At 39.4% G+C, this 15,304-nt stretch overlaps 1 protein-coding gene and 1 long non-coding RNA gene across 9 annotated transcripts in view; one reads left to right on the top strand and one right to left on the bottom strand.

The window, feature by feature from the left end:
* The window catches only part of CPEB3 (cytoplasmic polyadenylation element binding protein 3), a 164,394-nt gene that overhangs the window by 16,090 nt on the left and 133,000 nt on the right, over window positions 1-15,304 (top strand). For 4 of the 8 annotated variants that reach the window (XM_064488224.1, XM_064488222.1, XM_064488221.1 and 1 more), the window contains exons 1-2: window positions 10,011-10,121; window positions 12,887-13,923. In XM_064488224.1, the coding sequence (XP_064344294.1) occupies window positions 12,898-13,923 (1,026 nt within the window). In that variant the 5' untranslated portion in view covers window positions 10,011-10,121; window positions 12,887-12,897. Of the gene's footprint in view, window positions 1-10,009; window positions 10,122-12,375; window positions 12,669-12,886; window positions 13,924-15,304 lie in introns of those variants that run through there. The other 4 variants (XM_064488220.1, XM_031461384.2, XM_064488223.1 and 1 more) reach the window with 3 other exon arrangements.
* LOC105084229 (uncharacterized) lies at window positions 39-13,920 on the bottom strand. Its single transcript, XR_836678.3, has 3 exons — window positions 13,857-13,920; window positions 9,956-10,053; window positions 39-293 (listed from the first exon to the last, which is right to left on the bottom strand). It is a non-coding gene; the product is annotated as an uncharacterized LOC105084229 (long non-coding RNA).

Genomic DNA, 15,304 nt, shown 5'->3' with positions numbered 1-15,304 from the left:
CTACCGCATATTAACTATATCTTTAACATCTCTGAGCCTGAGTTTCTACATCTTTATTTTTTGTTTTTGTAGCTTTATTGAGGTATTATTGACACCCATGTATTTAAAGTAGGGATTCCAACAATCTTCGTTGGTGCTGTCTCCTGTTCACATAGTCCCTTTGTGAAAATTTGGACAAGGTGCCCTTTCCTCCAGGCAGATGCAGCCCAGCCATGAAGGTCCATTAGCTTGGTGAGCAAAGCAAGTACTAGATTTCAGTCGCCACTAGCCTCCATGGCCAGCCTTCTGGTGCTCTGAAAAAAACAAACACGAGGGCCCTGTCTGTGCTGTCTTTCCACTGCACAGGGCTGTTAACATCAAATGAGATAATAAGATCAAGGAGTTTGGAGAAGTCTAATCCCCTCTGTGACTGAAAGGCACTGATACCACATAAACACTATTTGGTTTCAAATACCAGGATCCCAGGGTGACCTGGGTACACTGACTATTGCCCTTCCCTTTGGTTGTGATGATCCTGGTGGCTCATTAACTTGTACAACACCTATTGTGTACTTGTACAGAGGTTGTGGTCAAGAAAGGTTTTCTCCATCATTTTCAGACCTGGACCAACCTTGCTGTCTAGATCCTTGAAGACTAAAATCAGTTCTTTTGATGAGTCATCCTCTCGAAGACAATCATGTTTTTAGAACCTCCTGGACTGAGACTGACTCTTGCCCGAAGGTGGAATTTGGAATCCTTTGGATAGAGCTTATCTCTGGTTTTCAGGCAAAGGTCATTGTTTAAAAGCTTTGTGTCAATGAGAGAAAGAAAAGTTGCTGAACTACAGTTTGCCCTCTTTTCACACCTTTGAAGCTCAAGCTGTCTGCTGAGCTGTTTAGATCAAGTAGGACCAGAGGACCTGCTTATATGAGTCACTAACAAAAAGACAGTTTAGAGTCAGACAAACCTGAAATTAGGTCCTAGTTCTGACACTTAGTAGTTTTGTGACCTTGGGCAGGTCAGTCACCTTTCTGAGTTTCCATTTTGTCATCTGTAATTAGGGATAATAATAGTACTTACCTCATAGATTTATTGCGTGGATTAAATGAACTAATATATAGAAAGCACTTAGCACACAGTATATGCTCCATAAATGTTGGCCCTTATTACCAAGCTCCCTGCAAGATACTCTACCAGATTTTGAAGAAAAACAAAAGTATAAGTTCCAGGGCCTTCCCTTTAGAACCTTAGAGTTCTAGTTGGGGAGTTAACATAATTATACTAGAAAAGGTAAGTAGAAATGCAAAAGCTATGAATGTGTCGTACAGATAGATGCTATTTTTAAGAACTGGTCTTTGAACTAAGCCCCCCAAAAAGATGAGATTAGTATAAGTAGAGAGGATGAGAAGAAGGGTATTCCAAATGGAATCCGTAATATCAACAAGGTTCAGAACCATGGGTAGACTGATTTGCCTGGAGAAGTCAGGATAATGCTATCTGGGAGCATAAGTTGGGATTGGAAGGCGAGCGCCCTAAATACTAGGGTGAGTGTTTGCTCTTTTCCTGTAGATAATGATGAGTGACCCGATGGATGAAACTGGCATATAGAAATGTCCAGCAGACAACTGGAAAGCTCTTGGGAAAATGCTCCAAGCTATAGCTAAAATTTGGGGGATGGAAGTTGAAACAATGGAAGCTGGTGATACTTCTAAGGCTAGCTCCTTGAGAGGTACCTGTTGATTCCAAGTTCATGGGAGCAACTTTTGAACAGCATTTTTTAAAAATTGAAGTATAGTCAGTTTACAATGTGGTGTCAATTTCTGGTGTACAACACAATGCTTCAGTCATACATAAGTATACATATATTCCTTTTTGTATTCTTTTTCACCGTAAGCTACTACAAGATATTGAATATAGTTCCCTGTACTATACAATATAAACTTGTTTATCTTGAACAGCATTTAAAGTGAAATGGTGAAACTGTCAGGAGATTTGAAGAACAACTTAAAACAGTAAGTGGCTAGGGTTTTCCTCTCCGAAGTCTTTGGGAAGCACACATGGCCTTCCAGAATAACATTTTAAAATGAAAATTTTAAATATAAAATGGCAGTTGTTATAGGTGGAGAAGAAGTAACTCACGTAAAACTTAACTATATTTTCTGAAATCATTCTGCAGTTCTTGCAGTCTCCAGGAGGTTCTTGTAACTGAGTTATGACAAAGAGTAGGAAAATGAACAAGGTATGGTTGACTGAAGGGAGGTATGCTGTAACAAAAACGTTTTGTAAAGGAGAGGGCATTGTAGTGGGGGAACTCAATTTACCATTGGATAAAATCTAAAAATAGTGTGGGATGCTTTTTTAAGAGTACAAATCTAGTCTCTTTGTAAGTTTACAAATTTTTGATGCATAAAACTTTTTATATAAAAATAACTGGTCTACTGAACATTATTCAGACCCAAGATAAACACAGATACATGAAATATATATGAATATTAAGTTTTTTCTTTTTAAAACTGAGATATAATTGACATATAGCATTATTGTTAGTTTCAGCTGTACAACGTAATGACTTGATATTTGTATATATTGCAAAATGATCACCACAATAAGTCTAGTTAACATCCATCACCACTCATAGTTGAAAGATTTGTTTTCTTGTGATGAGAACATTAAAGATTTACCTCTCTTAGCAACTTTCAAATATATAATACAGTATTAACTATAATTTCCATGCTGTATAGTACATCTCCATCCATAACTTATTTATTTTATACTGGAATTTTGTACCCTTTGACCACCTTCATGAATATTAGGTTTTAAAATAAAATTAAGTATACTGAAGTCTAGTAACATAGAAACATAGACGAAAGGTGTTCATCTTTTTCTCTCTAAAGGAATAGACAAATGTACGTATTTATATGACATTCTTTGAAATGAAATCTCCAGCTGATAAACATAGACTGTAAGTACCTATCTACTATTTCATTATCACATGAAAGTATGTTGAAGAAGAATGACAAAGTATTAAACATATTAGGATGCTAAAAGGGGTTTAATCTCATTTGGCATATCAAAAGAGTAGAGACATTTTTCTTCATTAGGTTATTATCAGAACAACCAGTATATTATTCTTTATTGTATGCAGTATTCATACATTGTTTTCATATTAGAAACTCATTTCTCTAGGAAGTATAAACTGCAATCTTTCTTAAAAATTTTGTTAATATGTATCAAAAGACTTAATAGTATGCCTTTCAACCAAGTCGTTTTTTCTTTAGAAATGTGGCTTTAAGGAAACAATCAGTTTGGAAAATAGTGAAAACTTAGAAACAAATTAAATGCCCTGCAACAGGAGCAAGGAGAAAAATTAATTACACCAAATTTTGGTATGGAATATCTTCACTAAATATTAAATGTAGTGTCATTAAACATAGTGTTCTAAAATAAATTTAATGGCAAGAGAATTTTTCTTCGTCTAAAGTTAATTTAAAGAAGTGCTCTCAGCCTCTATAAATTGAGATAAAAGATACTTTCTCCTTTTTCTCTATGTTACAGGCCCAGTGTTTGGGTTACAGAGGAATGAATATAGTCCTGATCCTGGAGCTATTGCAGGAAAGACAGATGTGTAAACAGATAATTGCACTAAAGCATGAAGAATTTTGTAATAGAGATGTATGTGTGGTATAGAGGTATATAAAAGAAAAAAATAGGCAATTCTGCTCACATGGTCAGGGAAAGCTGCAAAGAGGTGACATTTGAACTGGATTCTAGTGGGTGAGTAGGAGTAGGTTACCAAGAGGTAGAAAGTTATTTCAGGCAGAAGGAATGTGTGCAGAGGCATCTGTGGGAGAAGAGGTGCTGTGGGATCCTCAGAGAGAAAAGTTGTTAGTTAAATAGTGGTTTGGAACTTAACAAAAAGATCTGGTCTGTGGGGGATGGTATAGCTCAGTGGTATAGTGGAGTGTGTGCTTAGCATGCACAAGGTCCTGGGTTCAATCCCCAGTACCTCCATTTAAAAATAAATAAATAAGCCTAATTATCCACCCCCCCCACCAAAAAAAAAAAAAAAAAACAACCAAAAAACAAAACCCAAGAAATAAATTTAAAATAAAAATAAAAAAATAGTTGGACAAAATTTTTTTTTTAAAAAAGGAAAGAAATGTGCAAAGTAAAATATTAAAAAAAAAAAAAAGAAAAAAAGATTTGATCTGGAATCCCAGGTAGTGATGAACCTAGTTTCCCAGTTCCTTGAATGTCATACTTTCCAGGGAGAGTGTAGGATTAGGAGAACCCAGGGGGAAGCTGTATTTAGTGGCCAAGCCACTGAGAAGAAACATCAGAAGTAAAGAACCAGGAAAGCAGTGTCTTCAAAGAAAATGGAATACTGTTCTGTTCATTTCCTTCTGCTGTGTTACAAATTGCCACAAGTTTAATGGCTTAAAAAAAAAAGTTCATTTAATAACATGGTTCTGTAGGTCAGCATGACTGGGTTCTCTGTCTAGGGTGTCATACCCATTTTCAAGTTCATTCTTGTTGGCAGAATTGCAGTTACGGGACCAGGGTTCCTGTTTTCCTTCTATCCTGGAATGTTGGAGAGTCATCTTAGAATTCTGCTTACTACAAGTGTTTTATGAAGGATGAATGGCAAATAAAATAAAATAAAAATTGAAACAGTGTCCATTAGTCATTGGTGACTTTGGTAAGATCAGTAGCAAGAGCACTTTTAGCAGGATGGTAGGGGCAGAAGCCGGATACAGCAAGTTTGGGGAGTCAACTGGAAGTGAGAAAGTGGAGCTAGGATTTAGAGATTTCTTTCAAACAGCCTGTCTGGAATGAGAAGGAGAAAGTTGGGCATAATTAACTAATGAACTGAATCTCAAGGAAACTAGATAGAATGAGCTCTAGACTACAGATGGAGGGATTCATTGTGGACCTGTAGGGGACTCAGTTTCTTCTGAGATAGGGGGAAGGAAGTATGGGTGGGGATACAGATAAGTTTGTAAGTGGGGGGCTTGGTGGTAGGGAGCTGAGAAATTGAGGAAATTACTGCCTAATAGCTTCAGTTTTCTCTTAGAGTTTAGTGACAAGGTCAGTAAGCAAAAACAGGTGAAATTTTGGAATCGCTACTTTGTGTCTAGGTCTCTCATAAAGTTGCTGAATGAATGAATGAATGAACTCAAGGCTAATGGATAGAGAGGCAAGAAATACAAAGAACCCCAAGTTGCTGAATGAATGAATGAATGAACTCAAGGCTAATGGATAGAGAGGCAAGAAATACAAAGAACACCAGGTGCTCTTCAGATTGCCTACTGAACCACATGTGACTCATGTGGCTCCCCTTTGCTCCCTTTCTCTTGTTTTGTTCTCAATTAGTCTGCCCTAGACTTGTTTAACAGGTCCTTACTCAGAGGATGTGGACATCCTGCTTGTAAATTGCCTTAGGCTTTAACAATCTTAAAACTTTCTAGGTTACTTAAGCGATATCTAATTTACCATAGTTGACCAAAATTATTCTTCCCTCCTTAGGCTGTGAGGTCTTTGAAGTCAAGGAATTTGGGCTTTTTTCATCTTTGCACTTAGTGTCTCTAATACAGGTCTGGCACAGAGGAAGCCCCCCGTTTATTTCTCTCAGATGACCCAGACTTAAGCCTTCGTATTTGGCCAGATTGTGCTATTTTTTTCTCTTTACCCTACAGAAGATAGTTAACCCTTACAAATACATGTATATGTTTTATAAATTTAAAGAAAGTTTAACAAAAATGTAGAAAAGTGCAAAAATCATTGTGTCTAGTTTTCTGCATTTTTGAAGTCAATATACCTGTGTAACAAGTGTCTAATTCAAGAAAGTGTATCACCAGCATCCTTGCAGCCCCCTTTTATGTCCTCTACCAGTCGTTCTCTGCAAAAGTAACCAATATGCTATCTCCTAGCCCCATTAATTAGTTTTATTAGAACTTTGTATAAATGGAATCATGTAGTCTGTACTCTTCTGTATCAGGCATCTTTCACTCAGCATTGGATTCATGCAGTTCATCTATGTTTTCCTATAAAGTTGGAGTCTATTCATTATCTTTGTCTTATGATATTTCATTATATGACTAGATCACAAATTTACTTTTCCAATCTATTGTAGATGGATATTTGTGTTGCCTCCAGGTTTGGGCTATTAGGAATAATGTTGGTTTGAACATGTCTTTTGGCCAACATATGTTTGCATTTTTATTGGGTATATATCTAGGTGCAGAATTGCTGGGTCATAAGGTGTGTGAATGTTTGCTTTAATAGATCCTGCTAAATAATTTTGCAGTGTGGTTGTATGCTTCCGTCAGCAGTGTTTGAGAATGAGTTGCCTCACACCCATGCTAATGTTTCGTGTTGTCTGCTTTTTCCAATTTTAGCCATTTTGGTTTTTTTTTTTTTTTTGCATTTCTTGGATGATTAGTGAGGTAGAACACTTTTTAATATGCTTTTTAGCCATTTGAATATCTTTTGTTGAAGTCTCTTGCTCGTTTTTCTTTGGGATGTCTACCTTTATTAATTTGTAAGGGTCCTTTATATATTTGGATTACAAGTCCTTTATTGAAAAATATATATACTGCATATATTTCTCTCATTCTGTGATTTTTCACTATAATGCTGTCTTTTGGTAAACAGATGTTCTTAATTTAATTAGTTTAGTTTACCAAAATTATCCTTTGTTACTGTTTTTGTGACCTGTTGAAGAAATTGTTGCCTATTCTAACGTCATGAATATATTAGCCTGTGTTCTTTTGAAGACTTTATTGTTTATGTTTTACATTTAGACCCACAATCCATCTGGAATTGATTTTTGTGTGTGGTGTGGCAAGGATGAAGGTCTCTTTTTTGCCATATGGCTATACAGTTGACTCCAATATCCTTTACTGAAAAAAACCATCCTTTCATTACTGCAGTTTTACTGTTTTCATAAATCTGGTCATCATACACATGTGGATCTGTTTCTGGAATTTTTTTATTCCATTTGTCTGTTTGCTTATCCTTGAGCCAAATACCATACAGTCTGATTACTATAGCTTTGTAATAGGTCTTGATATCTCATAGTGTGAGTCTCTCCAGGTTTATTTTTTGCTATCAGGATTGCCTTGGCATTCTTGGCCCTTTGCATACAAATGTTAATTTAATTCAACATATATCTACTGGATACCTATTTATTATGTGCTAGGCACAGTGATGGATGTTGGGAATATAACTGTCAGTAAGATGGGCCTGGTCTTTTCCTTACAGTTGGGAAAGCTATTCATAGAGAATGAGATGAGAAGAGGGCCTAGGACAGAACCCTGAGGAACTCAATGTTTAAAGTCAATTAGCAAAGAAGACTGAGAAAGAGACAGAGCATGTGGGTGTGTGGTGTGTACGCGCGCCTGTGTGGGCTAGTGTGTAGAACCCCAGGTATAAGAAAACCAAGAAAGGACAGCATGAAGGAAGCCAAGGGAAGAAGGTATATCCAGAAAGTGTGGTCAGTTATGTCAATGTTGCTGCAAGGTCAAGCAAGATGAAGACTAACAAAACATCCACTGGACTTAGCTCTGAGTGGCTATTGTGAACTTTCTGTGGAAGGACTGGGCATGTATCTTTATTACACTGTAAACTCTTAGATGGAAACAAAGTTCTCTGTTCAATTTGTGCTTAATGAATGTTATTTCATGATGATAATCCTACATATTGCTGAGCATCATAAGGGCCAAAATGGTTTTCTATTTTATACCAGTTCCCATTATTGCAGCTAATGAAAAAGTAATTGCTCTTGTAAATGGAGAATAATTTAATACTTACTCAAACCTTGGCTGTTTTAGATAATCAAAAACTATACTTCATCCATCCATCGGTCACTGTCATCGTTCAGCCATCAAGCATACATGGAGCAACCACCAACTACCCAGGGCTCATGAGCGTTGTGCTAGAGATGTGAATAGGGAAGGAAAGGACAGAAGGAAGCCTAGAAAGATGTATTTGACCTAGTATATCTCAATGAGTTAATTTTGAAATTGCAATCTCTATTTTTACAGCTTTCCATGACCATTCAAAAAGGGTGTACAGTTCAAGTTTTGTGACTTAAAGACAAAATTTCAGAAAATGCTTCTGTTCTGCTTAAATGAAAAAACAAGATTTCAGCAGAGAAAGTCTTTGTTCTTGTTGGGGAGCATCCACCTATAATTTATTGTTTGCCTGGTATTTATTTACACCTTGGTATTTATGTCTGATTCATTTTCTTTTTAAATTTGAGTGCTCATTTTAGGAACAGAAGAGCAGAGACAGTTCATTTTCAAATACAATAAAATTATAGTAAGTAATGGCAGTGCTAATTATTTATTGTCATTTATCAAGTCAGAGGCCAAAGTTTATTTTTCTTCATTGTGTGAATTACTAGTAGACCTGTACTTGGGGTCAGGTGGATTGATAAATGCCCAAGTAAACCATTTTCAAGCACACCTGAAAATTTTAATTTCTACTCTACCAATAAAATCTAGACATATTAATTTCAAATAATTTTAAAAATATTTCTTAAAACAAGTCTATGTAAGGATTTTATGAGGGAATTAAAAAAAAAACTTAATTGAAGTATTTGCAAATGTTAAAGTTTGGAAGGTTAGGGAAGTCTTCAGGAATAAGATTAACCTTGAGTTGATCCTTACAGACTCTGGAATGAACATGGTAAGTATAGCACATTGGCAGAAGTAAAGCTTTCTTTAGGAAGGTAGAAGAAGGAAAAAAATGGGAAGTATATGCTAAGTTCACAGTGGGAATAAGAAGACCATTTAGTTCTTTTAAAAAGAGCTTTTGGCAGATTGATTCAAAATGATTTTTTTTCCTCTTAAATTGTTAGTTTTGTTTTTTCCTTAGAAATAACTGGAAACAAAGACTACTGACTGCTGCAAATTGGTAGTCTCTGGTAATGCTACTTTAGTTCTATTTGGTGAAGAGGGGAAATAGAAAATTATGACAGTTTTAAATGATGCTTAACATCTTTAGTTCAGTCAGCATAGTCATCAACTGGCATTTACTCTGAACCCCTTGAGTAGATGGTATTAAACCAGATCCCACAAGAAATAATATCTCCTGCCTATGTGAGCAAAGTGGTAGCCGAACTATTGCTCTCAGAAGCTCTAGGTAATACTGGTTGATGTTAAGATGTGAGATTCATGAGGTTACAATAGGAAAAATGAACACTGGAAAAAAAATTTTTTTTAATAGAAATTGTATCTACTTTCTGTCTTGAATAAAGAAGTCATTGTCCTATGCAATGAAACACTAAATATGTCAAATTACTTTAAAATATTTTACCAAAGATTATCTTAAGATTAAAAGAGTTGAATTTTATTTGATTGTTCATTGTATGAATAATGCAAGGTAAACTTTCATTTTGACAAATAAAATAAGGAGGTGAGTTGATTCAGAGCATATAAGTATAATCTTGAAATAAGTGATTTGTGCCTTCATTGAAAACTCAAATACAGGCAATTTTGGTGTATAGATAAGATGTCAAAAATTTGTGACTGAAACCTATTTTTAACCTGCTCTCCAAGTTTAATATATTTCATATTAAGGTAATTTTCAATTTATAATATTAAACATATTTCTTTTAAATGTGGCCAGATTTTAAATATTTATCTTTCCCTAGTAGTTCCCCCTCCCTTTCTTATCCCCCACCCTTTCTCTTTTGCTCTGGTAGGGTTCCTATTGCTGGCTACCCTGTCATTACCGGTCTAATGCCATTTAAGGTAGCTCCGCTGGGTTTATTTATTTTGAGTCCTAAAATCTAGTTTCTCTTTTAACCTGACTTACTAAATCAAGTTGACAAACCAGTTTATTTTTCACCCTTTGATTTATATTGGTTAGGAAGATACAATGTAATCCGGCACAGCCTCTTTCTCTTGGAATCTGTATTATCGAGGCTTCCTGCTTTCCTGGCTGAACGTGCTTAAATCGGGCAGAGTACCTTGTGAAGGACTTCAGCCCCCACAGTTCCCTGTGTGCGCATGCCCTCTCTTCTTACAGTTGTCAAAGTGCTTTTGCCAGAGCGGTCACATAATCAACCTGAAAGAAGAAAATAAATACTGTACACTTTTTAATTTTATCGATCCTTAAAAACTGGACACTCAAAGGTAACTGCGGCTAAGAATTTATTACTTGAGATTGGGTGATTGCATGTAAAGGAAGATCTATTGTGTATGTGGTGGGGGGAGGGGAAAGAGGTATCTATTTCTCGGACTTTGCTGTAAATAAGCAAAAAGAAAGAAAGAAACAAAAAACCCACCCAAACGAGCAGACTGTACAAGCAGTTGCTGACATTGCATATTAACTTTGTAAATGTTCTCTTAATCTATTGCTTATCTTTTGTTTCAAAGGGTCTTATTTGTTAAAGATGGGTCTTGACCTTGACAGTGAATTTATGCAGAAAGTGAAATTTATGTCTTTAAGGAGTGCTGAGGAGAAATGGGTGTTCCTGGTATGATAAAATTTTTAAAATTCAATAAATATACTAATATTAATTACAGCCTTCTTAAAATATTCTGAGGCCAGCTTACTTTTTGGCTTTTTTGCTGTAGTACAGCATTAATTTTTCCACCAAGAACATATAGTTTAAACTGAAGGCATTAACAAAAAGCATTGGAGAAGCTGAGTGATATTAAAATTATGATCAAATGCATATTTCAGCCATCATGATATGCCTATTGTAAAGACAATTCTAGCCTACTGGAAGAGACTCAAATCCCAGATTATAATGGTTTACTGCAGCACTGCTTAAACCAAGTATGAAAATGTCTCTTTCTGTGTCCATTTCCTTTGGCAGCAATAGAACTTTGTGCTGTTGGGAATCCATGCTCTGTTTGCCTCTTTGTGTCATATTTTACAGTACTGATCAAAGCCATTGTTTTAGACCAAGGAAACTAAGGAACACAAAATCAAGCTTAAGTAGGTTTTACTGGTAGTAGCTAGTAATTTGTGATGTATATTATATTGGGTTGGTTTTTTGACCGGGGAAGTTGGGGAGGGAGGAGTAGAAAAGAGAGTAAGGTGGCTGTGAAGCTTTTCCTTGAGCCCACTGTTTTGTCTATGTATGAAACTTTAAAGTGAAAGATTAACCATTTTAAAGATAGTCTTTAATAAAATAGTAGAACTATTTTTAATCCCATTTCTTAGTCTGACATATTTCCCTTAATAGTTAAGAGTGGTAGCCTATCCGTTTTCCAACACATTTATTTTACAATAGTTATTATCATGAGAATGTCCAAAGGCAAAACTTCTGTGTGTATCTGAATGCCCTTTCACAAGTGCCCTGAGAAAGATGCTTCTCCAAGTATCTGAATTAATTAACTGTATTAAATATATTAATAACTTTGCAATTATACTGAATCATCATCTAAAAATAATTAAATATTTGGTAATATGCTCCTTGAACATTGCAAAATATTTTTCTGGGTCTCAGCACCGTAATGTTCATATATTTAAAACAATTAACATGTTCTAAGAGACATCCTCAGTGATAACTATGTATAGAAATCTGGTTTTTGAGTGATTACTATTTTCATCTTTGAATGATAAAACAGGCTATATGGCAGAGGTGAATATAGCCCTTCTATGCGAAATGGAAAATACCATACGCTCCTTATATGGCTAAATGAAGCAATGATGGCAATGCACTATAATTACAATGTATGAAAATCTGGGACTTTGTACTATGCTATTTTTAACACTTTAGCTAGCATATGGTAATTCAGGGTCTTCAAACCATAATCTTTCACTGCTAATACTAGTAATAAGAGAATGGATTCTAAATTTGCCAAAGTCTTGTGACCAAGGCAGCAGCAGGAGGATTCAAAAATGAAAATCTGGCAACCCCAGAATTATCTTGACTTTCCGCTTAAATCTCAGAGGGATTTTTTTTAAAGCCCCACCCCCACCCCATCTCACAGCCAGTGTGCCCTGCCCTCCCGTCCTCTTTTCCGCTTTCTCTCCCTCTCCCTCTCTCTCACTGACCTCAAATCCAACCAGAACATTTCTTCACTCTGCAGAGAAATTCTCAGGCTCCTGTTGAGACCTGAACCACTGAGATGCCAAGAAATCTCTTGTGTGGCAGAATTGGAGATGAGAAAATTGGAGAATAAGCAGAAAAACCCTAATCCTTAAAGTAACAAGAAGGAAGCACTTCCAAATGTTTCAATAGATATTTCTCTTTAAAGGCGATGGTTTTTTAATGCCTCCTAACAAAATGGAGTAGCTAAAGCTACTGGGAGGCCAGAGAATGATTGTGCAGCTGAGTCCTCCTCCTAACAAATGCCAAGGATTTCCTCCCTCGTGGCTCGCTGCTGCTAAATGAAACAATTATCAAGGCAAGAAGGCAGTTTGCTAATAAAGGGGGGAAAGACTACTGTTTCTTTAAAGTGCCTGAGCAGGAAAGGGGGAAAGAAAGGGTCGTGTGCGGTGTCTTTTTAACCTTGTTGAAGGACGCAGCAGTATTTATTGACGTATGCAAATAACTGGGGGAGGGTGGTGCTTGGGAAAAAACAGGAACCAGAATCAGTTTCTCATTGCAGGGTGAACGCTCTGAGTTCCGGTGAAGGGAAAAGAGACGTGGCGAAATTGCTGTCTTTCTGTCTTATAAGCACATCTCTCAATAATACAGAAAAGGAACCTAGACATCAGAAAGGGTGAAGACGCTCTCACAGTATTTTTACAGACCTTGCACGAGCCCCCCCACCCCCACCCCAGCCCGACCTGTTCTTCTAAATGGGAGATTATGGATTTGCATTGCAATTGGCTAGTAGCGGTGGTACTGGATTTTCGCAAGTAAAACACCCGCCCGCTTCAGCGAGGGGCATTAACGAACACATTGACAATAACGCGTCTCTCTTTTTTCCCGTTTCAGCTGCGCAAACCATGCAGGATGATTTACTGATGGACAAAAGCAAAACCCAGCCCCAGCCCCAGCAGCAGCGGCAGCAGCAGCAGCAGCAACAGCAGCAGCAGCAGCAGCAGCCCCAGCCCGAGCCCAGCGCAGCCGAAGCCCCGTCCACGCCCCTGTCCTCAGAGACCCCCAAGTCGGAGGACAGCAGCGCAGTGCCGGCCCTCAGCCCCGCCGCGGCCCCGCCGGCCCCCAACGGCCCCGACAAGATGCAGATGGAATCGCCGCTCCTGCCGGGCTTGAGTTTCCACCAGCCCCCTCAGCAGCCGCCGCCACCACCGCAGGAGCCCGCGGCGCCGGGCGCGTCGCTGTCGCCGTCCTTCGGCAGCACCTGGTCCACAGGCACCACGAACGCGGTAGAGGACAGCTTCTTCCAGGGGATCACCCCAGTCAACGGGACCATGCTCTTCCAGAACTTCCCGCACCACGTCAACCCAGTCTTCGGAGGCACCTTCTCCCCGCAGATCGGCCTGGCGCAGACCCAGCACCACCAGCAGCCGCCGCCGCCCGCGCCGCAGCCCGCGCAGCCAGCGCAGCCCCCGCAGGCGCAGCCCCCGCAGCAGCGCCGGTCCCCAGCCAGCCCCAGCCAGGCCCCCTACGCGCAGAGGGGCGCCGCCGCGGCGTACGGTCACCAGCCCATCATGACTAGCAAGCCGTCCTCGTCCTCCGCTGCAGCGGCCGCGGCTGCGGCCGCCGCCGCCTCGTCTGCCTCCTCCAGCTGGAACACGCACCAGAGCGTGAATGCCGCCTGGAGCGCGCCGTCCAACCCGTGGGGCGGCCTGCAGGCGGGCCGGGACCCTCGCCGGGCAGTCGGCGTGGGTGTGGGCGTGGGCGTAGGGGTGCCTTCTCCGCTCAACCCCATCTCGCCGCTCAAAAAGCCCTTCTCCAGCAACGTGATCGCGCCGCCCAAGTTCCCCCGTGCGGCCCCGCTCACCTCCAAGTCCTGGATGGAGGATAACGCTTTCCGGACCGATAATGGTAACAATCTGTTGCCATTTCAGGTAATGCTCCAATGCACCTGCACACGCCTTCCTTCTGCCCCGCTCCCTTTGCCTCGTACTCCCTGCCATTTAATCATTCACTGATGTTTATTCTTTAAAAATGGCAACGATGTCCAGCTCCCCTGACCCTTTCCAAAGCCTTCAGTTAACTGGTGCTGTTCCAGTCCCTGGGTCAAGGGTGGGAGAACATTGTGACAGCTTGAGGAATTGTATTTATGCACCCTGACAAGATGGAAAAGGGCCTTTTTCTTTTAGTTTATTTTTTCCTTCACCGTGCTTGTGCCTCTTATTTTGACCTCCTTTGACTAGTAAAGCTGTGAGTGTATGGCAGGGTGCCGGCATAATCCCAGGATGAGTAGGCTGAGATTCCTGTCGTTTTAAGTAGCTACACATTTCAGGTTATGCAATCCCGGGCTCGGGGTGCCGCCTGAAAGCTGTCCACTCCCAAACCACCCTGGCCCTATTCTTAAAGAGGTTAACAGCTCTTGAGTGGTGCTATTTCAGACAGTTGCATATGCTCAATTAAACTAATGTGAACACATGTGTTTATGTCTCGCTAAGGTGCTGGCATCATTAATAGCAATCAGCATATTGCCCCTGCCGGGAAAATTATGAGTGTGAGATTCCAGTAAACACTGGAACTCTATCAGGAACCGAGATGGAAGAGTGGAAATTCTAGGGGTAGCCCTTGCTATGTTACCTAGAAGAAAGACTTAGAAATTGCTTTTTCCCAGAGGAAGGAGACAATAGGACGCGACCTTCAGAGCCATATTGCAATGGAGTCTATTTGCTAGCTAGCACTGAAATATTTAAAGCTGCAGTGTCCTTCAGTTGGGTTATTTAAGAAGACAATGCAGATCAATTACATCATTTGAAACTGGGCAAAGTGAAAGTCTTGCAACTTTAATGAAAAATGAGCCTTGTGTCTTGGTGTTAAATGCCAATGAAAAACCCAGGAAGTGCCCCAGACAGAAAGGTTGAATGGAGCGTCCTTATTCTGTTCTTGCTTTCTGATCCAGCCCACGGCCACACTGGTTGGCTGTGTCCTGGACATCTTGAGTTGGAAAGGGGTGGTGAGGGTGAATGTTCACTGGGGGCCTTTGTTCTCAGCAAACATTTATCCTTCACTGACAAATTGATTTGGCCATACGCTTCCAGGCTCAGTTGAAAAAGAAAAGAAGAAAGGAAGGAGAGAGGAGGGCTTTGGATAAGACACTGTTTGGATCTTTGGATCCAAGGAAATGAAACAAATCCTTTGAGCATTGCTGAAAAATGGCAGAACCGACATTTGACAGTTTAAAGCGTCAGGTGCAATTGGAACCTTCATTTTATTGCTCTTTACATTTCAGATGTGTTGTTTGGGGTGACTCCCATCCATGAA

This window comes from Camelus dromedarius, chromosome 8, assembly GCF_036321535.1.
Source record: "Camelus dromedarius isolate mCamDro1 chromosome 8, mCamDro1.pat, whole genome shotgun sequence".
Classification (NCBI taxonomy): domain Eukaryota; kingdom Metazoa; phylum Chordata; class Mammalia; order Artiodactyla; family Camelidae; genus Camelus; species Camelus dromedarius.
This window is presented reverse-complemented; position numbering and strand designations above follow the sequence as displayed.